This window comes from Raphanus sativus, chromosome 9, assembly GCF_000801105.2.
Source record: "Raphanus sativus cultivar WK10039 chromosome 9, ASM80110v3, whole genome shotgun sequence".
NCBI lineage: Eukaryota > Viridiplantae > Streptophyta > Magnoliopsida > Brassicales > Brassicaceae > Raphanus > Raphanus sativus.
This window is the reverse complement of record NC_079519.1, coordinates 6,228,664-6,254,925: the sequence shown is the minus strand read 5'-3', so window position 1 is coordinate 6,254,925 and position 26,262 is coordinate 6,228,664. Positions and strand designations below refer to the sequence as shown.

General features: G+C 33.8%; 5 protein-coding genes and 1 long non-coding RNA gene across 8 annotated transcripts; 3 read left to right on the top strand and 3 right to left on the bottom strand.

Annotated features, from left to right (window-relative positions):
* The first annotated feature begins 695 nt into the window (after nt 1-695).
* LOC108828449 (zinc finger CCCH domain-containing protein 66) lies at nt 696-3,589 on the top strand. Of its 2 annotated transcripts, none has more exons than XM_018602150.2 (2): nt 696-1,050; nt 1,523-3,589. In XM_018602150.2, the coding sequence occupies exon 2, from the start codon at nt 1,563-1,565 to the stop codon at nt 3,288-3,290; it is 1,728 nt and encodes a 575-aa protein (XP_018457652.2). In that variant the 5' UTR covers nt 696-1,050; nt 1,523-1,562; the 3' UTR covers nt 3,291-3,589. The 2 variants fall into 2 exon arrangements, with proteins under 2 accessions (XP_018457652.2, XP_018457654.2); XM_018602152.2 differs by lacking the exon at nt 696-1,050 and adding an exon at nt 1,116-1,136.
* An 80-nt stretch (nt 3,590-3,669) lies between these two features.
* LOC108824605 (uncharacterized) lies at nt 3,670-5,431 on the bottom strand. Its single transcript, XM_018598029.2, has 2 exons — nt 4,099-5,431; nt 3,670-4,007 (listed from the first exon to the last, which is right to left on the bottom strand). The coding sequence occupies exons 1-2, from the start codon at nt 4,844-4,846 to the stop codon at nt 3,709-3,711; spliced, it is 1,047 nt and encodes a 348-aa protein (XP_018453531.1). The 5' UTR covers nt 4,847-5,431; the 3' UTR covers nt 3,670-3,708.
* A 2,157-nt stretch (nt 5,432-7,588) lies between these two features.
* LOC108827536 (selT-like protein) lies at nt 7,589-8,921 on the top strand. 2 transcript variants are annotated; one of them, XM_018600952.2, is made up of 4 exons: nt 7,589-7,887; nt 7,992-8,065; nt 8,234-8,552; nt 8,652-8,921. In XM_018600952.2, the coding sequence occupies exons 1-4, from the start codon at nt 7,714-7,716 to the stop codon at nt 8,760-8,762; spliced, it is 678 nt and encodes a 225-aa protein (XP_018456454.1). In that variant the 5' UTR covers nt 7,589-7,713; the 3' UTR covers nt 8,763-8,921. The 2 variants fall into 2 exon arrangements, with proteins under 2 accessions (XP_018456454.1, XP_018456453.1); XM_018600951.2 differs by having other exon boundaries at nt 7,591-7,887; nt 7,986-8,065.
* Nucleotides 8,922-9,142: 221 nt separating this feature from the next.
* Nucleotides 9,143-9,636, bottom strand: LOC108827537 (protein PSY1). Its single transcript, XM_018600953.2, has 2 exons — nt 9,379-9,636; nt 9,143-9,279 (listed from the first exon to the last, which is right to left on the bottom strand). The coding sequence occupies exons 1-2, from the start codon at nt 9,461-9,463 to the stop codon at nt 9,143-9,145; spliced, it is 222 nt and encodes a 73-aa protein (XP_018456455.1). The 5' UTR covers nt 9,464-9,636.
* A 2,354-nt stretch (nt 9,637-11,990) lies between these two features.
* On the top strand, nt 11,991-14,805 carry LOC108827533 (gibberellin 2-beta-dioxygenase 6). Its single transcript, XM_018600946.2, has 3 exons — nt 11,991-12,702; nt 13,933-14,269; nt 14,346-14,805. The coding sequence occupies exons 1-3, from the start codon at nt 12,236-12,238 to the stop codon at nt 14,583-14,585; spliced, it is 1,044 nt and encodes a 347-aa protein (XP_018456448.1). The 5' UTR covers nt 11,991-12,235; the 3' UTR covers nt 14,586-14,805.
* Nucleotides 14,806-18,673: 3,868 nt separating this feature from the next.
* Nucleotides 18,674-19,480, bottom strand: LOC108827535 (uncharacterized). The gene is made up of 2 exons (XR_001945690.1): nt 19,326-19,480; nt 18,674-19,215 (listed from the first exon to the last, which is right to left on the bottom strand). It is a non-coding gene; the product is annotated as an uncharacterized LOC108827535 (long non-coding RNA).
* Nucleotides 19,481-26,262: the final 6,782 nt, after the last annotated feature.

Genomic DNA, 26,262 nt, shown 5'->3' with positions numbered 1-26,262 from the left:
TACAACATTGTCATGGATCACGTACCACTATCTTTTAATCAGATCAATTAAAACATTATTAAAGTAATACAAGCACAGGGACAGAACATACAAAGTTTGGTCAGGTTTGTTCGATTTTTAGCCATTATCAAAACTGATATTACAATATTTTAATGATTTAGGAATAATGTAATACCTAATCCTCTTTTTGTTGGAATTATCGACCGAGAAAAACTGAACATAAAGGTCAATTTCTCCACTTTATCGGACTTAAAAAAAAAAAATACTGATTATTATTAATTTAAAAAGAGAAAAAATAATTTTCTCAATTATCTAAAACTTTATTGGTAATTTTATAAAGAACTCAATCAGGCTACGACAAAAGAAGAAAAGTTGCGATCGACCCATTCGAGACGGTTCCGATTCTGTGTGTTTACGTGTATTCTGGGCGGTGACAAGCCAATAAAAAAGCTAGTGTCGTGTAACTTTATCTCACAGGCGGTCGTTTTACTTTAGCTCGTGAATGGAGGAAAAAAAAGTAAGTAGATCATTTTAAAAACATGCTGACGATGCATGGTTTCCACGTCATCCCACCAAAAAACAGGAGAAACGCGTGAAGCGTGACAAAACCGATGAGCTGTGATTCTCTGCTTCAAGTATCACGTACACCTTCGATTCCTTCAGACAGAGAAAAAAAAAACATCGAATGTGGTCTTTTTTTTTATTCAAATCGAGAGGTGAAAATAAGAAATAAAACGGAAAAAGACAGGGGAGAAGAAGAAAGATGGAGATGGTGGTGGTTTTATTATGATTTTACTAACATAGTCTAAGCTTCGTCTTATTTTTTCTTTCTATTATGTTGACCTTAAGAAGAAAGTGACAAGGATTAGTTGACAAAAAAAAAAGTGACAAGGATTATACAAAAAAAAATTACTGGAGGAAAAAAAGTTGAATTGTTTTTCAATAAATTGGGTAGTTTAAAAGGAAGTGAAGAGCGGTTTTGGTAGTGGTGGTGGTCGAGAAAGTAGAGAGCTTCCTTTTTTTCTTCTATGCGATCAGATTTTCTCAGAGGTAAACCAAAAAAAAAAAGCTTTTTCTCTTTGCGTCTTTGATTACTTAAAAAACAATCCGAGAATAACGATGAAGTTATAAACTTGGTGTGTTCCTTTGCATAGTTCGTTGCCTTTGTCCGTACACACGTTGTTTGTTTAATCGGTTTCTCAAGTTGTTGTGTTTAATAAACCGACTTGTTGATCCGGAAACGAGTTAACAAAAAAGAGTTAGTTTCCGATGTTGCAAAAAATGGTTAATTATGGATCTGTTAGTGTTAATTTTTGGGTTAAAAAGTTTGTTTATTTTGTATCTCTCTCTCTCTCTTATTAACTAACAAACTCCTTTCCTTCTCTCCTGTCTGCTTATAGTTTCTGCAGTTATGAACTTTCTGTTTTTTCTTTCATGTATATGCTTATGTATACCTTCATTCACAAGCAAAGATTCATCCGGGATCTCAATAAGTTTCTTCAATTTTTTTTTTTTTTTGCAGTGAGATCGATCGAGCGGGAAAGATTATTATTTATATTGCCATGGGAGATGATGAGCAGTCTCACCTCAAATTCACCCTTCTGCTCGAATCAGCAGCCTCCAATGATCTCTCCGGCTTCAAGTCTCTAATCGAAGAAGAGGGTCTCGATACGGTTGATCGGTCTGGTTTGTGGTACGGGAGGAGGTTAGGAACAACGAAGATGGGTTTTGAAGAGAGAACTCCTCTTATGATCGCTGCCCTTTTCGGAAGCAAAGAGATCGTTGATTACATAATCAGTACCGGTCTTGCGGATGTGAACCGCTCTTGCGGCTCTGATGGTGCCACAGCTCTTCACTGCGCTGTCTCCGGCTTGTCTGCGAATAGCCTCGAGGTGGTTACCCTTCTCCTTAACGGTTCCGCGGATCCGGAGTCTCGTGACGCGTTTGGTAACAAGCCTGTGGATTTGATGTTCCCGTGTTTGAGTCCGGTTTTTAACGGAAGGAAGAAGGTCTTGGAGAGATTGTTGAATGGAAGTAATGAAGCTGATGTTCAAGAACAAGAAGAAGAGGTTGAGGTTGAGGTTGGGGTTGAAGTCTTGCTTTCGCCTCTGAGGAAGGAGTATCCAGTTGATCCAACCCTTCCAGATATCAAGAACGGTATATACGGAACTGATGAGTTCCGTATGTACGCGTTCAAGATCAAACCGTGCTCCAGAGCGTACTCGCACGATTGGACCGAGTGTCCTTTCGTCCATCCAGGCGAGAACGCGAGGCGGCGCGATCCGAGGAAGTATCACTACAGCTGCGTCCCATGCCCCGAGTTTCGTAAAGGCTCTTGCTCCAGAGGCGATTCTTGCGAGTACGCTCACGGTATCTTCGAGTGCTGGCTTCACCCCGCTCAGTACAGGACGCGTCTCTGCAAGGACGAGACGAACTGCTCGAGGAGAGTTTGTTTCTTCGCGCACAGACCCGACGAGCTCCGTCCCTTGTACACTTCGACGGGGTCTGGTGTTCCTTCCCCGCGCTCTTCCTTCTCGTCTTGCAACGACATGGGAGGACCGATAAGTCCGCTTCCTCCGTTGAGTCCTAACGGTGGAGTGCTGACCACGCCTCCTTTGAGTCCTAACGGTGTTCCGTCTCCTATAGGTAGTGGTAAGCCGTGGATGAACTGGCCTAGCGTTACTCCTCCTACGCTGCAGCTTCCGAGGAGCAGGTTGAAGTCGGCGTTGAACGCGAGAGAGATCAACTTCTCCGAGGAGATTCATCAGAGGCTTTCTTCTCCAGGTGGTAGATGGAACAACAACAACACAGCTGCTTCACCTCCCTTCTCTGGAAACGGCATGAACAGGCTTGGGAGTGGAGGAATCAGCCCGGTTCATAGCCTAAGCGATATATTCGGGGCTAGCAGTCTCTCCTCGTCCCCAGTAGGAGCTAATTATCAGTTCTCAATTGCTAACCAAAGAAGCCAGAGCTTCATTGAACAACGCAGCAACGCACTGAATCAGCACTATCCCTCCATGAACACTACTACTTGTTTAGATGATTGGGGATCACTGGATGGAAAGCTTGACTGGAGCGTCAACGGAGACGAGCTGCAAGAGCTCAGGAACTCCACTTCTTTCCGTCTCAGAGCCGGTGCCATGGAGTCAAGAGAGACCATGGAAGGAGGCGAGCTAGAGGAACCAGATGTCTCTTGGGTGGAGCCGCTGGTGAAAGAGCCGCAGGAGACCAGGGTGTCTCCGGTTTGGATGGAGCAATCATACATGGAGACAGAACAGACCGTGGCTTGAATCAAAAGTTTTGAAACATCATTTAACAAATAAGCAGAAGAAAACAAAAGAGAGTCTTGAAAATTTCTGAGGTCGTTGCTAATCTTAATTACATTTGTTGTTTAAATGTTTCTTTCTTTCTTTCTTTTAGAATAAGAATAAAAAAAATTTCTTGGGGACAAAAGAGAGTTTGTTTGTCTCTCTCTTTGTCTCCATAGAAAAAAACAGAGGTTGATTAAGGTTTCTAAAACCAAAAGAAACCTTAACTCACCTCACTTCCTTGATTCTTTTCATATTTAATCAAATTTCCTTTATAATTATGTTTACTTGAGAGCTGTGTTTTGATGAAACCAAACATGAACTTAAGCAAAGGACTCCAAAGAGTTAAAAAGAAAATATGTTTAGTAGTAATGTTATTACTGGAAGATAGAAAATATATTTACACTTGTGGATTTAGGGAAAGTGTTATAACTGTTTCTTCTAAGAGTTGATCTAAAATGTTTGAGGCTATATCTTCGCTTATGCTTCTTCCTTCCAAATCTCCAAGCTTTGAAGCTTTTCTGTAAACCGAGTTTGACTCTTCAAGCTCGGATACAGTGAGTCTGCAAATCATGAGCCACATCTCTTGGTCGCCATGAACTGCGATTTCAGACACTCTTGATCTGTGATCTTCTTGAACTGTTACGTTGCTCTTACTAGTTTCGAGTACTGAAGATAACCGTCTTCTTGAAGTGTTCTCTGTTTACAAGGGAAACAAAAAAAATACTTTTAAACACAAGAAACAAACCCAAAAAGCGGACTCAATTTTGAATACGGAGAACTTACAAACCTGGTTCCGGAGTTATTCGAACATAATCGAGAACCGAAACAGGGCTCGAGTCATCGCAGCTTCTACACTCTTCTTCTTTTTCCTCCTTCATTGATTTTACTTCGCAGTTGTCTAAGTCTCCATAGTTCTTGATGTTCTGTCTCAACTTAATTTCTCTTCTTTTTCTCATGTTCTTACGTTTCTCCTTTCTACGCTGCTTCAGTTCTCCAGCCTCAAGCCTCTCCCGTCCTGGTGAAACGTCCATGTCGTTCTCTTTACCCTCTGCGTGTGTTTGATGCTCTCTAGTTTCTCGTCTCTTCTTATATTTTCTTGCTCCCACCAGCTGCTTTAGCTCTCCAGGAACCTTATCATCTCTCCCTTTCTCGAAGCTGAGAATGAAGAAGTTGTCGTCTTCGAGCTCAACATACTCCAGAGTGGACTTAGCTCTTCTATGCTTTCCTTGAATCTCATCGTCATCCCTAACAGAATTCACCGAACGGCTCCTTGAGAGAACTCTGGTTTTGTCAGTTACGGGAATCGAATCCAAACCCATGAGCCTCGCCACAGCTCCTGGCTCACCTCCTCTGACTCTAGCTGGTTCATCGGCGAACTCAGGAGACTCGAACCCCGGTTCAGTGATATGATCAGACGGGTACGTAGAAGAAGCACCGGAACAGAGGAATCTTTGAAGAAACAGAGAGATACAGCCGAAAGAATGAGTCTTTGAGGCGAGTGAGAGCGAAGAAGAAGACGATGACTTTATCTTCATGGTTCTATCTATGCCTATTGTGTCAGTGTTCTCAAAACTAAACTGAGTGTAACGTATAAAGAAAATAACTTTTTCTGTTTGCTTTGCTTTTTGTTCTGTTTGAGATATGGAGAGTGACAAAAGGTGTGAACAAAAAACAGAGCGGGATCTACGATTTGAAACTAACTCAAGTCAAAAAAGAAATATAAATTCAGCTTCTTCTTTTTTTTTTGTCCTTTAACTTTATGTTTGATTGAGAGTAGCAGACAACAGTGGATATTGCTGTGCACTGTACGCGCTTTGACAAGTCTATTTCCCGGAGAAGTTCATGTCGGCCGGTGCCGCTTTTGTGTAACAACCTCTGTCACTTTTTCTCTTTTAGTTTTACAGCCAAATCGAGATAAATTATAAACTGAAACACATTAAGTTGTTACTTTATAAAGTTTGGGCCTAATTTCATAAAAACGGAAAGTGCAAAGCTTCTTTAGATATAACATACAAGTATCTCTTCTTCAGGTTTAGATTAGGTTTTCAGAGTTAAACCATTCAAGTTTTATATATCTTCCAATTGGTTCAGTTAAGAATATTTCAAATTTGAGTACAATTTAATTATTCTGTCTAAGATTATTTGGGATCTGAATCTTTCTACTTTGTTAATAATATTTTAAATTTAAATATTTCGAATTTGAGTATATTATATAATTCTGCCTAATATTTTATATCTAAATATCTTTCTACTTTTTAAATAATATTTTAGATATTAGATATTTTATAAATTATAAAATTTACAAAAAACTAAAATATTTACATTATTTATTTTAAGTGAATTACATAAAGTTTATTAATCATGGAGAATGACTTTATATTTCGAAATAAATGTGTGAGAGTTTGTAAGTCATATCTTACCATAAGATTGTATTTAACACAAATAAAATGTATGAGTTTGGTTTTTTGATATTCATATTTTTATGATTTAAACCAAAATAGTTTTGGATTGATTGAAATAAATCAGATTGCGTGTACATTTGTGTGTTTTTTTCTCTTTTTTTTTTGTAAAGCTGCATTCATTCGATTTCAAACTAAGGGTTTTATATTAAGAGGAGAGCTTGTTTGGCCACATGGTCAGTTCTAACATTATCTTTCCTAGAGATAAAATTAAACTCGATTACATTGAATAAGGTAGATAGATGGTAGATGTCGTTGAGAAGAACTGCGATCTCAAGATGTCTTCCTCTAGAATTCACAAGGTTGATGAGCACCTGGGAGTCCGAGAAGATCCGAAGAGCGTTGATCTCACATCGCCGAGCAGAGGTCATAGCGTTTCTCAACGCTAAGGTTTTCGCTGTGAGGGGCGAGGCCACGGAGGAAGCCGTCGTTGAATGGGGGAGAGATGATCCTGCATCATCGATGATCCACGCAAGGCCTGCACACTTCGTCGATGAGTTCCACGCGGCGTCAGTATACATGCAAGTTCGATCTGAACCGAGGGTGGGATCCTGGTTGATGCGGGAAGATGGTGGAGACGGGGTAGGGTGAGGTTCCTGAGCAACAAGCCACTCGCGGGCTTCACGAATCGTCTTGAAGATTGTCTCTTCCGGTGTGAAGGTGCGCTTTTGGAACAGCAGCTGGTTCCTTGAGATCCAGAGGTTCCAGCAGACCCACGCCGATAGCATTCCCTGAGATAGATCTGTTGGAGGTAGGGAAGGGATTTTGTCTGATGCGATCCAATCCAATCCAAGTGGAGGGGATGAGACTCGGGTCGAAATCTAGCGCGAGGGGAGCCATGTTCCAAACTGTCTGAGCATAGGGGCAAGTAAAGAGGACATGGAGCACCGATTCAACCTCATTACAGCGTATACATCGGTTTGAGAGAGGTATGTTTCTTTTCTTTTACTGGTAATGCATCATATAGGGAGTTCCAGATAAAAAGCTAAACGCTTTTTACAAACGCTTTGCTAAAAAAAAAATACAAATGCTCAAACATATGGGCACTTTATCCGATATCCGAAGTGGCACCCGAACCCGACCCGGAAAACCCGAACCGAAATCCGAACCGAAGTAGTAAAATACCCGAACGGGTATTAAGTTAGGAGAGATTGGATATCCGAACCCGAACGGGTAATACCCGAACCCGAATGGATATCCGAAAATAACCGAACATGTGTATACTTACCCTTATATTTCTAGTTTACATCTCTCATTTTATTTAAAATATTTATATTGATGTTAGACATACTTTAAAATCATATAGTATATATATAATTATGGAGAAAATAATTTGATATTCATTTAAAATGCATGTTAATCTTTTTATTTCATGTATTAACCAAAGTTACATCCAAAGTTTAAAAACAATAGCCAAATTAATATTTTTATTTTGGAAATGTTATCTCCAAATCTATTAATCATTCAATCTATAAAAAGAAAAAAAAAATCAGTTAAGTAAAATCTATATTTTTAAATATAAAAAACTTTAGAAAAGAAAATTTTATTTTTATTTCTTTTAAAATCTAAATATCCGAACCCGATCTGAAATAACCGAACCCGAACTAAAAATACCCGAACCCGATCCGAAGTTCAGAAATACCCGAACGGGTATTATACTCCTATACCGAAATACCCGAAAATCCGAAATACCCGATCCGAACCCGAACGGGTACCCGAACGCCCACCCCTAAACATAGGGGGTTGTTAAGCAAATATGCATAAATATAGTAAATATAGGGGGTTGTTAAATAAATTTGTATAAAATGAAGGTGTTAAAAATAGTAGGATAGAGATATTCCAGCAACCAAACAAGGGTTAAATAAATTTCTCTCGGTCTTTCTTCGATCGGATTGTGGACTTACCGACTCTGTCATTCCGTCGGAGATTGATAATAATTCGCCATGGGCAGATCACAATTGCTGTTGATAGGTTTACCGATTTTCTTGTTCTGTTCGGATCTCTTCAACCTTTTCACTCCTCCGCCTCCCAAACCTCCGAGTCACCGTCCCAATCATCCACCGCACATCCCTCACCAGCAGCCTCCGCCTGTTGTCGTTCCTGATTTTCCTTCACAGGTGAAATCTATTTTTCTTGTATTCAAAATTTGTATTCCTTCCTTGAGCTGTTGTTATCTCTCTGAGTCTCGGTTAATCGCGTCTTTTTTTTTTGGCAGAAGCAGGCAAGTGGCTTAGGAGGAGCAGTTGGATATGGAAACACTGTGGAGATCAACTTCTGCGTCTCCTGTTCTTTCAAGTACCTTTTTGACTTCTTACTTTTGATTTTGATTTTTATGCTTCATCGATTGCTTCTTGCATTGCAATTTTAGCTTTGGTCTTATAGTATTCTAGTGTAGTCATAGAACAATGATACTGGTGGTGTTCTAAGCTTGTTCTCTCTCTCTTTCTATTTATTTATTTGAAGGGGAACTGCAGTGAATATGAAGAAGATGTTAGAGACGGCTTTTCCCGGTTTAGATGTGGTTCTTGCGAACTACCCACCACCACCACCAAAGCGTCTTCTAGCTAAGGTTGTCCCCGTTGCTCAGATGGGAGTTATTGGGATGATAGTTGCGGGTGATCGTGTCTTTCCCATGATTGGTATTGCGCATCCACCCGCATGGTTCAACTCCTTGAGGGCCAATAGGTTTGGATCCATGGCTTCCACTTGGCTTATCGGTAACTTTCTCCAGTCTTACCTTCAAAGCTCAGGCGCCTTTGAAGTTCTCTGCAACGGGGAACTGGTTAGTTAGTTAGTTAGTAGTAGTCTTATCTCATCTATCAGTGGTTTTTTTTAGATTTGATAAGTTCAGTCGCAGTAACTATAGTACAATCTGGTGCAGGTGTTCTCTAAGTTGAAAGAGGGTAGATTCCCGGGAGAGATCGAGCTGAGAGATCTCATCAGTAAAACTTTGACAAAACCTAGCATGGTTGCAGGTAGCTTACTGAAGTAGTTTCATCAGAAGAAGATGGGTGTTTCGATCTCTTGTGCCGAAAAAAAGCAAACGTTGTGTTTTTAGTTAACATCATGCTTTGAACATTCCTGGTTTGTCTGATGATGATGATGTAGCAGTCATACTTTGGTTTAGTTTAAAACTATACGCTTTGATTCAGGCATTTTTTTTTGCTTAGACTCCAATTGGAACAAGGCATCTAGCCATCTTCTTAAGGAAACAAAAGATGCAAGAAATTACGAGAAACGTTTATATATCAAATATACAGATTGGAGAAACTTGTATAAACTGAGAGTTTTGTTTCGTTTCAGACAAACTGAACTTTGTAAAGCTGACAATTTCATATCTTCTTCTGTTCTTGGGTTGACTATAAAGTTAAGTCAGACTCTGCCGGGGCTGCGTTGGGCGGTGTTTGCCGGAGGAACACCAGGATTGTGTTTAGGATTTGCAGACGGGTCACCATAATCCTCGACGCTCACCATCAACGACCTCCTTTCAATTCCAATCTTCCCGATACCTAAACAAACCAAAACAAAATCAATCAGAAAAAACAAAAACAGATTGAATCGAAGCAAACGAAACAAAAAAACACAAAAAGAAAGGAAGAGAACCGAACCTGAAACGGAGACAGAACTACGAGCTGAAGATGTAACTGTAAGCATCAAGAGGAGAAGCACAACAAGACGAAGTACACAACTCATCTCTCTCTTTTGTCAAACCTTTCTCTTTTATTTTATTTAGGAAGTAAAATAATCTTTAAAATCTTTGTGTTACCAGATTCGGCTCGTGTCCAGTCCCTGTATATATACAAAGAAACGACAAGTGAGTGTTTTTGTGGAGTTTATCCAAACTGATGTTTACTTCTCTCAAATCTCTTTATCAATTTATAGTTTACTTTCAACTTTTCTTAATTACAAGTGTAAAAATAGTCTGCGGAGATGAAAAAGGTTCGTAGGAAAACCAAGAGGATTGGACACGTGTTACCGCGTAAATGGCGATAGTGGAAGTGGGAGATGAGGTGTGCAAAGCGTGGTGCCACGTATGTCACATCATGGCCAAGCAAGTGGAAGTGTGGAGGCATAAGATAGGGACTGTCACTGTGCGTTTTTGTGGTTCGTCAACGCTTGTTGCGAATTTACAGTTGAAACCCCTTCCTCCTACCGCCAACCTTTTTGTTGACTTTTGTGCCATTTTATTTATTCCTTAACGGGTCATATCCGTACCATCTGACCCGGCTCGGTGTGGGTCTAGATAAAAAGGTTATGCTTGATTTTGCATACCATGGAGATAAAGAGGTTATTCTTGTATTCCTTTCGCTTGATTTTGGAGAATATGCTGGTTGTGCTGATTGAAACGAATAATATATGTGACCGATGTTGATAGAACTATAATTCACCAATAGTTCATATATATATTCCTTCATATCATGATGTATTATATTTAAGATTTTCGCACATAGTATATCATGAAATCATTTACTTTTTAGCTTTTAAAATTCAAAACATCATTGTTGTTTACGGAATCACAATTGACCCAGTAATAAAAATAGAATGTATCATATAATTGTGCAAATAACTAAAATTAACCAATGTTGAAAACTTGAAAACATCATCTAACAAATGATACAACAAATCTTTATAACTCATCACTTAATATGATATATGAAGAAAGTAAAAGAGTTCAACCACACAACAACGAGTTAAAACCCCGTTGTCCATCAGATTGTATACTAAACTAATCCATTGAAAAAGTGGATTATCCAATTTCTAAAGTAGTCCAACATGATTAAAATTGCAGAAAGATTCGATGCATGATCATCACCAATTGGTTACGACAAAAAAAAACACAAAATATGTAATTACAACATTTCTATAAAACATGTTAGTCTTTGCGTGTTATACAAACATATACGTTTTGATGCCGTTGTAGTGTTTAAAGCCTATTAGACACAAAGTGTACCACATCGGTAGTTGGAAAGGATCTTTAAGTAATATATAAGGTGGATGAGCCACTCCTCTTATCACTAATTGGTTTTAAGTGTGAAGTTCATCTAGTTTAACATGGTATTAAAGCCCGATCTACACAGTCTAACCTGATCCACATCGATCTGGTCCAAAGTTGGTCCATCGATCATTATCCGAGCATTCGAAATTGACGCTCAAAGAGCCATCATCTCGAAAGGGCGTATTAGACACAAAATGTCACACATCGGTAGTTGGAAATGATTTTTAAATAATATATAAGATAGATGAGCCACTCCTCTTATCACCATTTCAGTTAGCCACTAAATTGTAGACGAAATTGCACACACATATACGAGCTAATTGACACTCACGGAAAAAAAAGATTGTGAAACAATAATAGAAACACATCTTTAACAAACAAACAAAAACCAGAGTTAAAATATGCACAACAAGTTCTGTGAGTTAAGAATCACAAAGAAAAGGAAAATGTCTGCTTATATTTCGTCGTGATCGAATCTCGGAATCCAGTAAGGCCAACTTAAAGGCTTTTGTACAGATAACTTTGACTCGCATAGTCACGCTCAAAAACAGATAAGAGAACTTAAGATATATTCTCATCACACACCACAATCGACTAAACCTGAAACGGATATATCTATTTATATATATTATTCGATTATGATTTGATACGTTTGAACGTCCCACACCTTTTAACGGCATTTTTCAGCAAGTTGAGTTGGGAGGAGGAGCTTGAGGATAAGTTAAATTCAGAACTAAACCGGTTCTTTTTTCTTTTGTTTTTCTAAATTAACCAGTCTGACGCCCGAAACCAACTGATTATTCTGTGAACTTGGGTGATGCCGATCTTTTTAATCATTCGGTGACCAATAGAAATCGAACTGCGGATTACCATATTGATTATTTTTTTCAAGTACCACTAGCTCAACCCCGTTGGTTAACCAGTTCATTATTCTCTCCGGTTCATATAATCATTTCCTTAACCGAGTTCCTGATTTAAACCAAGAGTCTGGTGTGAACCAGAAACAAGTGTTGTATTGGTGGCAATAAGTTCTATCTAATTTCCACTACAAAATCATAAAAGTTCTGATTAATTAAGAAAGAATTGGAAGTTTATGAGCAATGGACCGACAGCTATGTTCATATGGTACACGTACATACATATACCATGCAGCTTGGTCTCTTTGTTTGGACAGAATCTATGCCTTATTTGTGTTACAAATATTAAATCCGTGACAAGTGATGACAATGTCTTCGATTCATTTAGAAACATTGTACTATAAAGAAATTTCATTTTTTTCTTTATATATAGGGAAATTTCATTCCCTATATATAAAGAAATTTCATATATAGGGAATATCATCAAGAGACATTTTAATATAAGAAAATCTTATATAAAGAGAATAATATCACCAAAACTTAATCATCAAAGATAGATAGAGGTCTAAAAGAAAGAGAGATATAGAGCTTAAGAATTTCATCGGCGGAGAGATGAGCATCAGTGCGTCATATCCACCGGCTTTCCAGCGTGCGATCAACAACGGAGACCAGACGGAGATTGAACCGGCTCTTGATCAGGACAAGGATATTCATATCCCCGTTATCGATTTGGAACGTTTGGACAAGCAGATACTAACCGAGGCATGCAAGGACTGGGGGATTTTCCGTCTGGAGAATCACGGAGTACCGTTGGAGTTGACGTCACAGCTTCAGCAGATCTCGGAATCGTTGCTAAGTCTACCGTTTGAGGAAAAACGGGAGTTGTTCGCCTCCGTTAACTCTCCGTTATCGTATTTCTGGGGAACACCTGCTCTAAACCGTTCGGGAGATGCACTCAAGAGAGGAGGAACTCAAGCTTCAAACGTGAAAATGCTAGAGGGTTTCAACGTCCCTCTCTCGAAGCTTCCAGTTTCTACTTGCGATGATGGTGTTCAACATTCAAAACTAGAGCCTTTCAGGTAACATCCGACGTCGTTATGTTTTGTCTTTTACGTAGTTAGTGATACTGATTAATTAATAAATTTCCGAATTAATTAATCAATCAATCAGTCAACACTTAGTAATGCTCAAAATTTTATATATAGGTAGCTAATGGCATCATATAGTCTATACTATATAATAAAATATATGAACTCGATTAACGTGGTCATTTAATCCACGTAGAGATGTGTGTGTATATGAAAATGTTAAATCATATATAATTATTGAAGATCCATTGTAAAAATATTGTGTGTGTGGTCTGTAGAGTTGACAATGAACAGTACGTGTCATTTGGTGGCCGGTGCATGGAGTTTTGATTGACGAGATGCTTACTTTTCATTTGAATACTAGCTTTTTCAAAAGAAAATCATTTTAAATCCAGCTTAGTGTCGGTATTAGGAGACGTTTTTCTGAAAATTAACCACTTGATTAAAGTTTTTAGCCACTATATTCATTACACTCTGTTCCACTAAATTCAAATAATGGTTTCCGAAACTTTGGCAGCATTTGAGAGTGGTAAATAATAACGGTTTTCGTAGCCTCATCATTTGACCGACATTCGAGTTTTTTTTTTTGAACTGATACACTCGAGTTTTCCAATGGTAAGAAAACGTACAGCACTTCGTTGCTCATTCTACTGGTTGTGAAAAAGGGTGACGTTGTACATGCACGTAGCTTTCCACGTGGTTTTGAGTTCACCGTTCAAATGTTGTTGTAATGTCTCTTAACCTTTGTGCTAGACTGCTAGTTAATGGCTTAATGCTATCAGTTAGTAGTATAAAGCTTTTAATTTATAATTAATACAGTTTGGGTTTTTGCTCCATATATTTCAAACTTAGATATAAAACAAAAAGCTGGCAATTAAATTTCCAAAACTGCCAGTGTTGTATATCCATGCATATATAAGTTAAACTTTTTTTTAATAAGTTAAAACTTTTATCTCAACCATTGTGCTAATAACTGCGTTATATTAGGTAGAAAGTGCAGTTTGGGTGTTTGCTCCATATATTTCAAACTTTAGATATAAGCAACAAAAATACACTGCTAAATTTTTAAAACCCTACCAGTGTTACCATACATAAGTTTTTATCTCAATTCTGTCAAAAAAAAAGTTTTGATCTCAATATATAATTGTACAAAAAGTTTTGAGACTTGATTTCTTGTCTAAAATTCACTGCGGATCCACCATCTTCTTTGTGAGTGTGCAGAGTGTTGCTAGAGGAATATGGAAGGCATATAACTAGAATTGCAGTATCCTTGTTTGAAGCTATAGCACAAACACTAAACCTAGAATTAACCGGTGACCGGAGATCAGAACTCTTATCGGAGTCAACAGGGCTCATACGAGTTTACCGGTATCCTCAGAGCTCCTCTGTCGAGGCAGAAGGAGAAGCTCTTGGAATGGAAGTCCACACGGATAGTTCAGTTATCTCAATACTAAAAGAAGATGAAACCGGAGGGCTTGAGATCATGAAAGGTGAAGAATGGTTGCGTGTAAAACCTGTTGCTGATACTCTCATCATCAATCTAGGAGATATGATGCAGGTAAATTAATGTATATATTTATGAGTTTGATCAAATATATAATCTTTTGATTGATGTATTTATTATATATATTCAGGCTATAAGCGACGATGAGTACAAGAGTGTGAAGCATAGAGTGAAGAAGAAGGATAGGACGAGAGAGAGACACTCGGTGTGTTATTTTGTGTTCCCGCAGAGAGATTGTGTGATAAAGTCATCAAACTATAAGCCATTCACGTACTCAGAGTTTGAAGCTCAAGTTCAGGCGGATATTCAGTCTCTCGGGACCAAGGTCGGCCTTCATAGATTTAGCCCTAAATCTCCACTCTTTCTCTAATCGTGTTGGCAAATTAGTTCAGTATCTAATGGTTGAACAAACATTAGATACCAGTCTTGTCCCATTTTATCATCATGTGGTGTAGTGGGCCAACTAGAGGTGTGGGATCCGGTTTACTTTGACTCGTGTTTCATAGTTTTTTTTTTTGAACACATATCAGTTTCATAGATATTTGATACCATTCTATTTCTATGCATATTTTGGGATTGGTTTGGTTTTATTTCGGATTTGGACTCGTTTAATTTAGATATGATAGATTTATAATAAATTTGTTTTATTCGATTTATGCATCTGGGCCTGCCATGCAGATGCAGGGAATATCCGTAATTTATATTAAACATTTTTAAAGTCAACTAGATTTTGACCCGCGCTTTGGAAGCGCGGAATATTTTACGATGAAAAATTACACTAATAACTTAACAAATATTTTGGTAATTTTTAAAGAGTGTGTATTTAAAAATTATTCGTACTCGAATATATATTTGGATGTCCATATCTGACTGATTCTGTGAACAAATATATTTTTTTAGTTGGTTTGGATTTTTGTTACCAATAAAGAAATTTTATTCAAATCTCTGAAACTATTATTGTTACCTCGTAAAATACATGATGTGATTTGTTATAGTAAATATAGTTAATGAAGTAATTAGAAAGAGTGAAAAGGAAGATAGTATAATAAAACATTTAAAATAGATAAGTTTTATTCAATACTTTGTAATAAATGATGTCAAACTAATTAAATATACAATTAATGAAGTAGTTCGAATTAGTTAAAAAAATGAAAAACTATAAGAATTCACTTAGAAATAGACAAATAATATTTTTGTACTTTTGTTTTAATATAATAGATTTATATAAGACTTAAACAAAGAAAATACTCGAATTTAAAAATTGCTTTATAATATAGTAAGGCATTTTGATTTAAGCCTTCAGTAAAACGTATCATAATAAAGCAAAGATGGTTTAGTATGAATTTGCCATAATGGCATTATGAAACTTTTGCTTTAGTGTGGAGTCTAGACAACTACAACCATCGGCTTATGAAGATTCCTTCGACAATATTGCTGCTACTTATGGCCAGTGGTGGCTAAAGAAGTCTTGAGACAGAGACTTTGTACAGAAAACTAATTCTTTACATTAACCACAAGGCTTAAAAACATTAGATAAAGAGAACGACCAACAGCTGAAAAAAGTTTAAACATTCTATGAATCAAAACAGACACTCCATATTAACTACAAGCCTTGTCAAAGCATTTAGAAAAAGAGTAGACATCAGTTTCTGGCTTGTTGGATGGGAAAACGCGGTTTATACCAAGTCTCTAGATAGAGACTACAAACCAAATCGGGTTTAGCTTGTTCGGATTTGTTCATATGGTAAAAACGACCAACAGCTTACACCATGTATAAGAGACTATAAACCAAAAATTGAGTTGGTTTTTGGTTTGTTGGATGGTACAAACGACCAACAACATAAACCAAGTCTTAAAACAGAGATTATGGACCAGAAACTTGGATCGGTTTTTGGCTTTTTGGATAGTAAAAACGACCAACAGCCTTAAGACATAGACTATGAACCAAAGGCTTATAAAAAGTTTAGACAAAGACAATTGAAAACAGATTCATTACTCTAGTAACCTACGGCTTTACTACATGTGGCTTAATAAGAGCCTAGAAAATATTGCTACCCATGGCTTATGAACTTAGCTTACAAAACAAGTCTTTAGAAAAACACTGCGATTGTAAACGTTTTCATCACATTAGTATTCACGGCTTTTGCAAAATAGGACTTTCGACAAAGGCTGTGACTGTAAACGTCTTCATCACGTTTGTACCCACGGCTTGCAAAAAGTCTTTAAACAAAGACTGTGATGGAGAACGTTCTTGAAAAGAAGTCTTTAGACAAAGACTCCAATCCATTCATTGTTTTACTTACCCACGGCTTTATGAATTGGTTTAGACAATATTGGTACGTACTTATTGTACGTCTGAATCTAAATTGGATATGTTTGGAGATGCAAAGTATGACAAACTGTAGTACCAAAGGCTGAATCTTCACAATACTACTACTACCACCCACGGCTTTATGAAGTGTCTTTAGACAAAGACTGAACCTAAAACAGATTCCTGCTTTACTACCAACGTCTTAAGGCAAAGACTAGCTATTGAGTTGAAAAAGAACCTATTGTACTTCATAGTAACCCACGGTTTATGAAAGGTTGGATTCATTAAGTACACACACATCTTATTAGAAAAGTCCAGACAAAGACAGATTGAAAACAAATTCATTACTTTACTACCAACGGCTATACTACATGCGGCTTATGAAGTCTAGACAACACTAAATCAGCGGCTTTGTGAAGAGCCTCCAGAAAAAGACTATGAAGAATCCTTAGACAATATTGGTTTTTCGATGATAGCGGCTTAAAGAAGTCCCGAGACAGAGACTTACCGAAAACTAATTCTTTACACTAATCACAAGGCTTAAAAATCACTAGAGTAAATACGGCCAACGTCTGAAAAAGACTATGAATCAAAAACAGACTCCTTACTAACGACATAACATTTAGAAAAAGACTACACAACAGTTTTTTGGCTTGTTGGATACTACAGCAAGTCTTAAGACACCATGAACCAAAAGTAGCGTTATTCTTTTATTTTTACCACTTACCGACACTTTATTTATTTATTGACACAAGTGATGAATGAACAACCATACAACGAAATGACTAACGAGGCTCCAAGACAAACCGAACGAGCAGTCTCACGTGCTTGTAGACCTCTCCGGCACGATCGTGGAGCCGGACGGCACGAATTCCTGGCCTGATCTCCGATATCGGAAGACATGTCTGGCCGGCGAAATCGTTTTGAGTGTTACTGTCGTAGTCTTTGACTGTGATACACGGAAGCGCTAGCTCTGGAATACGCAATGAGAACTCGAACTCTTTATCCCACACCTGAAGTGTATCTGTTTCTGTTCTGTAACTTGTCTTGTCTAAAGGTATTCCTGTGATTCCGACCTGTAAATAGAAAAACAACAGCAGGTAAGTCAAGTGACTTGCCGCACAAGAAACCTACTAGGGTTCTTTTTTAGGTAAAAAAATATCAGCTGCTAAAAACATATGAGTGAAGACTTGCCCTTGCGTAGAAATCAGGAGGAGAGTATCAATCAAAATGATCTTGAGAGTTTATCGTTGGTTTTGTGGTTCTCTTGTTTCAGACCAAAATTCTTGGGCTTGTTATTGTTGCTCCGCCGGGTATTATGGGCCGAGTGATATCTTGAATGATGGGCTGAAAATGCCTATTCCGCTGGGTAATAATGGGCCGAATAATATCTTGAATGATGGGCTGGAAATGTCTGCTCTGCCGGGTCAAGTGGGTGTGCCAAAGGTTGTCTTGAATGATGGGCTGGAAATACCTGCTCCGCCAGGTCAAGTGGGTAGGCCGGAGGTTGTCTTGAATGATGGGCTGGAAGCGCAAGGGGGTGGTGATGATGTCGTCTAGCGTAAGTCCTCTTTTCAGATCTGTCAAAACGTATATTTTCAGATCTGTTTTTGTGGATGTTGATGTTTGGTTATGGATTGATTTGTGTTGTCTTTGTGATAGTATTTAAAACTGGTGAATCTATCACTAGGAATTGGATAACTTGGGAGAGAGAATTTTGATCTGTTTTAATGATTCGACATATTGATTATACATAGATCATTAATCAACTTTTGTTGTTAAGGGTTTAGGGTTTATCTCTTGTAATCTTTTCTGAATCAATACAACGGTACTTTACTTTACATATTTTGTCTTGTTCTGATACCAATCTCGTAATTATCAATACGAGATTGATTCTCAAGTTTATCCTCAAGATCTTCACTCTTCTCAAAATTATCAATACTTTGATGATCAGAGATAAAGTGTGCATCTTGGAATAAGATGTTAATTTTCTGTAACTGCACAAGATTGACACAAAGAAATATTATACAAAATCAAATCAAGACATCAAGCCTAAAGAATTAAAATGACATACTTAGAACATTTTCCTATCTTGTAGGTTTGGAATTTCTTTTTTTTTTACAACAAATCACAATAAGATAGACAAATCAAAATTCAAGATTTCTCAAAGATAATCATAAGCCAAGCCAACGAGTACAAATCACAATAAGATAAACAAATCAAAAATCAAGATTTCTCAAAGATAATCATAAGCCAAACCAACGAGTACAAATCACAATAAGATAGACAAATCAAAAATCAAGATTTCTCAAAGATAATCATAAGCCAAATCTAATCCAAAGAAGAATGCTAAAACCTTTGATGTGAAGGCTTCTCAGGCATTACAGATGGTTAAATTGCTATCATACTCAGAGCAAACAAACCTAAATACAGCTCCACAGGGACATGTAGAACTCACGCTGATGTCCTCATCATTCCAGTTGAAGGTCACCTCTGGGTATTGAACTCTTGTAAAACTTGAATATAGACCTTCCCGCTGGAGTTGACGGCGAGCAGTGTGCAGGAGCCGCAATTGCAGGTGTATGCTGCCTCCACGAACGACTTCTGCCAGGTGATTTCAGACGCCATAGCAGAGGAGAAGAGAGAGAAGAGATGGAAGGATTGATGGTGTCAGGTTTGGATTTTCTGCCTAGAGGAATATCACATTCATTCTAGTTTAAAATCCTAATTGTTAATTACCTTTCAATGGACCCAATTGCAAAAAGGAGGAAACGAATTGAATCCATAATACTTGATTACCTTTTGAAGGTCTATATATTTTCCTCGCTTGTAATTCTTTTCATCGTCTTTAATAGATTATTTTTGGCTTTCATATACGTTTAGTTCTTTTATCAGAAATAAGAAATCATTGTACTTATATATAATGATGTATTGAATTATTTTTCTAAGTAAAATAACATACGATATTATATATTACGAGGGTTTACATGTGAGTAAGACTTCCAACCTATTATACTAGAGATCTCATGTATAAAATATATTTATTGTAAAATAATAATTTACATTTTAATTATATATTGTTTTTTCTTAACCCTTGAATCCGATATGCAATGTTATGGACACAATTGTTAATGGTCGATTTTTCTCAGTGAAAAAGCATTGAATCAGATAAGAATCTTAGCTTATGCCAATTTGATCAAAGGTTATTTGCATTTGCAGCAAGAAGAAAGATTAAATTGTGTAAATGGTATCTGCAGCCAGAAGAAATATTCCTTAGAAATAGTTTTTTTTTTGGGGTGAAACTCCTTATTAATAGTCTAAATTTTGTAATTAATGTCATCGAAACTGGATGTTATATCGATCTTATTAATAGAACTACTAGATGTTGTGCCCGCGCAAACGGGCCTAATCATTTTACAATTACTAATTAAATATCATGATAATTTACTGTTTATGATCTTTAAGTTTTTTTACAGAATATCAAATAATTTTATATATGAAATTTATTTATCAAATATATATTCATTATTGCGTTAATTTCTTGAAATCCTTCATATATAGATTAGAAATATTTTTAACTATATATTTTTGCAACTAATTTTATTTATGATTAAAATATATTCTTTTAGATGATAATATATATATATATATATATATATATAGAAATAATTGTTTATATTTGTTTATCTTTATTAAAGATATAATTGTTTATATTTATTAAAGATATTCATTGATAATAACAAAATATGTGTATGAATTATTATTTTTTGTTTTTAAAAAGACTTTTTATTATATCAGTTTTAATGAGTTATCTGATTTCATAAAACTTAAATTCGTTTTTATGTTTGGGTTTTATTATATTAATTCATATTTACTAAATATTTTATAATTACTCATTAATATATGTAATACTAACTTAAAGACTATGATAATAAATTATTATATTATTTCGTTTTAAAATTCTTACATATTAATTATAATTTTTTGAATATTTTTGGTTAACATATTTATTATATAGAATAAATCTTAAAAGTCACTTAATATTCTCTTTTCAATTATATAAAATTAAGAATTTTATTTGATTAATATTTAGTTATATACTTTATGTTTTCAACTTTATAATTACTAATTAATATATGTTTTACTAACTAAAAGGCTATGATAGTAAATTATTATTTTATTTCATTTGAAAATTCTTACATATTAATTATAATTTTTTGAAATTTTCTTTGTACACCTATTTATTATATAGAAATAAATCTTAAAAGTCAATTAATATTCTATTTTCAATTTCATAAAATTAAGAATTTTATTTGATTAATATTTAATTATATACTTTATGATATTTTCAGATAACAACAAAACATACATATAGGAATTATATTTATATTTTAAAATATATTTTTTAGATTTTGGATAAATCTTACTATTATTAATTTTAATCAATTATCTAACAAATTAATTAATTTTCGTTTTTATTTTTAGCTTAATTATATATTTTATTCATTAAAAATATTATCGATATTAACCACTCTAATTTTTAACGTGCAAACTCCATTGCAAAAAATCACTTCGCAAATAATAGTATAGATTCTAATCATTTTTATATAATTTTTTCTTGTCAGTCCCATCTTTTAAATATTAACTAGATTTTGACCCGCACGCCTGTGCGGGTGTATATTTTTATAAAATATATTGTTTTCATGTCAATATTAGAGTTGGACAAAAAACCTGAATCGAAAAAATCGAACCGATCCCGATCCAAAAAAGTACCAAACCCGAATTAAAATTGATTAAATACCAAAATTTTGGTATTAACAGAACTAAAACCGAATTTGATCCGAACCAAAGTATTTTAGATACCTAAATGTATTCAAAATAGATTTTGTATACTTATATATATATTATTTTTTAGATTTAATGTATATAAAAACATCCATAATATATATGGTACTTATAAGTTGGTTTAAATAATTGAAAATATATATAATAGTCAAATGTAAATATCTAAAAGTTAAAGTATACTCAAATTACCAAAAATAATTAAAATAATTATTGATTATCTATCCAAATATTTAAATCAAACCAACTTATATGTTAAGTTCAAGTATTATGATATATGTTATTCAAATTTATATGTAATATATTATTTTGTTTATATATTTTGAGAAATTTAAAATATATAATGAATTTTAAAAATAATTTAAATGAGTTATCTGAACATGAACAAACCGGCAAAGATCTGAATCGAATCCGAATCAAAATTTAGAAATATCCGAATGTGACTGAAATCTTTGACCCCGAAAACCCGAAACCGAAACAAACCCAAACCAAATCCGAATGGGTACCCGATCGCCTACCCCTATTTCACAATCTATTTTTTCCTTTAAAAACACAACAAAACATATAATTAATAGTATTTTATATTTACTCTTATATAAATAATCACATATATTATATTTTAAAAATTTAATGTGAAATATAAAATCGTAATTTAAGTTGATATACGAAATTTGACTTTTTATTATATTTTTCTTATATATATTGAAAACATTTTTTAATAATGTTTATTGGAAATTTTTTTAGTAAAAATAAATCTTTGAATATATATATATTTTGAATCAATTTTTGATATAAATCAGCTTTAAATATTATTTTGATTTGAAGTATATATATATATATATATAAATTTTAAATTTTGTCTTATGATATTTTGACAAATGATATTTTAGATATTTAGATTAACATATTTTCGTATATTTTAAAGTTGACCCAAATAGATAGTTTCTCAAATAATAGTATAGATTCTAATCATTTTTATATAATTTTTCTTGTCAGTCCCATCTTTTAAATATTAACTAGATTTTGACCCGCACGCCTGTGCGGGTGTATATTTTTATAAAATATATTGTTTTCATGTCAATATTAGAGTTGGACAAAAACCTGAATCGAAAAAATCGAACCGATCCCGATCCAAAAAAAGTACCAAACCCGAATTAATATTGATTAAATACCAAAATTTTGGTATTAACAGAACTAAAACCGAATTTGATCCGAACCAAAGTATTTTAGATACCTAAATGTATTCAAAATAGATTTGTATACTTATATATATATATTATTTTTAGATTTAATGTATATAAAAATATCCATAATATATATGGTACTTATAAGTTGGTTTAAATAATTGAAAATATATATAAATAGTCAAATGTAAATATCTAAAAGTTAAAGTATACTCAAATTACCAAAATAATTAAAATAATTATTGATTATCTATCCAAATATTTAAATCAAACCACTTATATGTTAAGTTCAAGTATTATGATATATGTTATTCAAATTTATATGTAATATATTATTTTGTTTATATATTTTGAGAAATTTAAAATATATAATGAATTTTAAAAATAATTTAAATGAGTTATCTGAACATGAACAAACCGGCAAAGATCTGAATCGAATCCGAATCAAAATTTAGAAATATCCGAATGTGACTGAAATCTTTGACCCCGAAAACCCGAAACCGAAACAAACCCAAACCAAATCCGAATGGGTACCCGATCGCCCACCCCTATTTCACAATCTATTTTTCCTTTAAAAACACAACAAACATATAATTAATAGTATTTTATATTTACTCTTATATAAATAATCACATATATTATATTTTAAAAATTTAATGTGAAATATAAAATCGTAATTTAAGTTGATATACGAAATTTGACTTTTTATTGTATTTTTCTTATATATATTGAAAACATTTTTTAATAATGTTTATTGGAAATTTTTTTAGTAAAAATAAATCTTTGAATATATATATATTTTGAATCAATTTTTGATATAAATCAGCTTTAAATATTATTTTGATTTGAAGTATATATATATATATATATATATATATATAAAGTTTAAATTTTGTCTTATGATATTTTGACAAATGATATTTTAGATATTTAGATTAACATATTTTCGTATATTTTAAAGTTGACCTAAATAGATAGTTTCTCATAAAATAATAGATTCCCAATTTTTTTAATAACATAGTTCATTCTTTTCTTAATACACTGCTATCTATATTTTAAACAACATTATATAATTTTTATACTATTATTTATGTTTCCAAATAGACATTTTATTTTAAAATGGTATTTATGTTTTTAAACAAACCTATTTTTTAAACTGCTATCGAAATTTCTAAATAAACATTTTTTAAAAAAATGAATCTAAGTTTCCAAACAAACCTAATTTTTACTTCAGTTTTAATAATATAGATGTGGTATATACAATTGAGATAAGAGGAAGTACAGAGGAAACACAACACAACAGAGGAAGCTTACATCTATTTAGGCGTCGCACTTTTGTTGGTTGCCATTTAGGTGTATGTATTTTTCGGTGAGTACTGAATGGGAAAATACTTATATATATAGGGTGATAAATTGATATAGAATATGCAATAAAACTATATTTAATAGTTAGATTTATGTCGAGATCGTAGGGTTGTTATTGGTGGTATTATTCTTTTATTATATAACAAATTATTTGTTATAAGTCAAGTTGTTAAGAGTGTATCACACTAAAATATATGTAAAAATATGAGGTTGACTTAACTGGGAATGTTTCTATTGCTATAAAGCAGGTTTTTAAGAGTGTATCAGGTCAAATATATAAGCAAAATTATGACTGATTTAAATAGGAACTAGATTTTGACCCGCCCTTTCGAAGGGCGGGTATATTTTTTGTTTTTTTAGAAAAAAATAATAATGTTCATATTTTTGTTTTTCTTTGTAATTATATTTGTGTATAAATTTTAGTCAAAATCTATTTTATAAAATAATATCAATTTAAAAGTTGATCCGGTATACGCTCGGTTCTTTGTAATCACATGCTCGTATCTTTGTAATCATTTTTTTCATTCTATATCTTGACCCGCATATATAATGTGGGTTTGTGGGTTTGTATTTTTTTTGTAAAAATATAACATTTTCTGTATTTTTTTAAGAAGTTAAATAAATTTAATTTATATATCATTATATAACATAGGTTATTCTAACTTAGTGGTTAGATAATAGTTACAAAAAAATTAAAGAAATTCTGGTTTGTTGGGAGGAAATTTCGGTATGATGTATAAGGTTTTGTTACTAATTAATAACTGGTGAATAACGAATATTACTTGGCATATACCTCGTTATTGTTTAAAACACTATTTTTGAAACAGAAAATAATATTATTCGAGTTCTTGACAAAAATAAAATATTATTCGAGTTTAACAAAATTTTGGATTTGATGATTTTTTATTTTGAATTTTGAATGGGGTGATTTTGCGTTTTATTTAAGAGTTTGATTCTAATGATAGGGATTTATTGGTTGTAAAATGATATTATATGATATACACTAAGTGGGCATATATATATATACTTTTTTAAGTGGGTATATTAGTTTTTGGTATTCGAGTGGTAAGCTTTAGGGTTAAATGTTTTACGCATCAATTTACATGACATATATTAAGAACGAACATCATTGTTTTAGTTCTTTCTCTTTATCAAAAATTTTTACCAATGGGCATATATATTTGAATTCCTATATATTTCGTTCTATGATGTCATTAACAAAACATAATAAAATGATAAATTTGCAGATTCTTTTTCATTTGTGTGCATTGGCCTTACGTGTGGAAAAGTCAATTTGTTGGTATCTAATCTAATAATGGATGAGAACATGAGAACATTAAAACCCCCCAACAATCTAATATCATTTGGTCCATGAGAGCACGAAGACATATTTATTATCCCATTAATACTGGTTTAATTGGTTCAAATGCGATAATACAGGTCATAAATAAAAATGTAACGTGAGTTAGTTGGTTGTTTATGTGGTTTCTTTTTCATTTCCTCTTGTATCCTTAATGAATTTTTATTTTTTTAAACAAATCTGATGGCACAAAAAGTAATATGCCAAGGAAAATCAGGGGCAAATCTATAAAAGGGATTCTGATTTAATTATATTGATATTTCTATTGGATAGAACAACACGATTGCAGTATCTCCTAAACATTTATAATAAAGATATTTGTAATTTAAATGAATCAAACCGATATTTTCAGAAAAACGTGGGAGTTAAGTTTAAAATTGATTTTCCTTTTTATCTTTTCCATATTGTGGGTTGTTGCCATAGTTGTGCATACCGTACGGGAACTTTTTTGAAATTGAATACATCATTTGCTAACTATAGTTTGTGATATAAAATTTAAAGTGTATAAGCTATTAATGTGATATTTCAATTATATAAACTACAACCGCTATGTATATTAAAAGATATGAGAACAATAGTTTGTGCATATCGTAATACAACATTTTCAATTATATAATGTGTAAGCTATTAATGAGATATGTCAGCTATTGTTTTTAATTTAGTGTAAATTTCTAAGAAAAGCTTTAGTTTATTTGCAGCATATATGAAAACAAATACATTTGTATAGTGAGAGATATGAGAACAATACGTTGAAACTGACTTAATGATTGAAAGCCCTTTTTTCAAAAAAAAAAAAAACTGACTTAATGATTATTATGATTTATTTGATATAGTAATTTACGATAAAATGTTAAATAATAATGACTATGGTAACGTATATTGTGGAGCGAGTGGTTAAAGAAAGAATTGATTACTTTTACTTTGGTGATAATAATTAATTGTGATAAATTAATAGTTTTAGCTCAATGGCATATGGTTGTAATTA

What these genes read in the sequence shown, in the direction of transcription:
- LOC108828449 (XM_018602150.2), top strand. Translation starts at nt 1,563, where the DNA reads ATGGGAGATGATGAGCAGTCTCACCTCAAATTCACCCTTCTGCTCGAA.
- LOC108824605 (XM_018598029.2), bottom strand. Translation starts at nt 4,846, where the DNA reads ATGAAGATAAAGTCATCGTCTTCTTCTTCGCTCTCACTCGCCTCAAAG. An exon ending in TCGAATAACTCCGGAACCAG is followed by an intron (nt 4,008 to 4,098) that starts GTTTGTAAGTTC and finishes CCTTGTAAACAG; the next exon opens with AGAACACTTCAAGAAGACGG.
- LOC108827536 (XM_018600951.2), top strand. Translation starts at nt 7,714, where the DNA reads ATGGGCAGATCACAATTGCTGTTGATAGGTTTACCGATTTTCTTGTTC. An exon ending in TGCGTCTCCTGTTCTTTCAA is followed by an intron (nt 8,066 to 8,233) that starts GTACCTTTTTGA and finishes ATTTATTTGAAG; the next exon opens with GGGAACTGCAGTGAATATGA. An exon ending in TTCTCTGCAACGGGGAACTG is followed by an intron (nt 8,553 to 8,651) that starts GTTAGTTAGTTA and finishes AATCTGGTGCAG; the next exon opens with GTGTTCTCTAAGTTGAAAGA.
- LOC108827537 (XM_018600953.2), bottom strand. Translation starts at nt 9,463, where the DNA reads ATGAGTTGTGTACTTCGTCTTGTTGTGCTTCTCCTCTTGATGCTTACA. An exon ending in TAGTTCTGTCTCCGTTTCAG is followed by an intron (nt 9,280 to 9,378) that starts GTTCGGTTCTCT and finishes TGGTTTGTTTAG; the next exon opens with GTATCGGGAAGATTGGAATT.
- LOC108827533 (XM_018600946.2), top strand. Translation starts at nt 12,236, where the DNA reads ATGAGCATCAGTGCGTCATATCCACCGGCTTTCCAGCGTGCGATCAAC. An exon ending in TCAAAACTAGAGCCTTTCAG is followed by an intron (nt 12,703 to 13,932) that starts GTAACATCCGAC and finishes GTGAGTGTGCAG; the next exon opens with AGTGTTGCTAGAGGAATATG. An exon ending in ATCTAGGAGATATGATGCAG is followed by an intron (nt 14,270 to 14,345) that starts GTAAATTAATGT and finishes ATATATATTCAG; the next exon opens with GCTATAAGCGACGATGAGTA.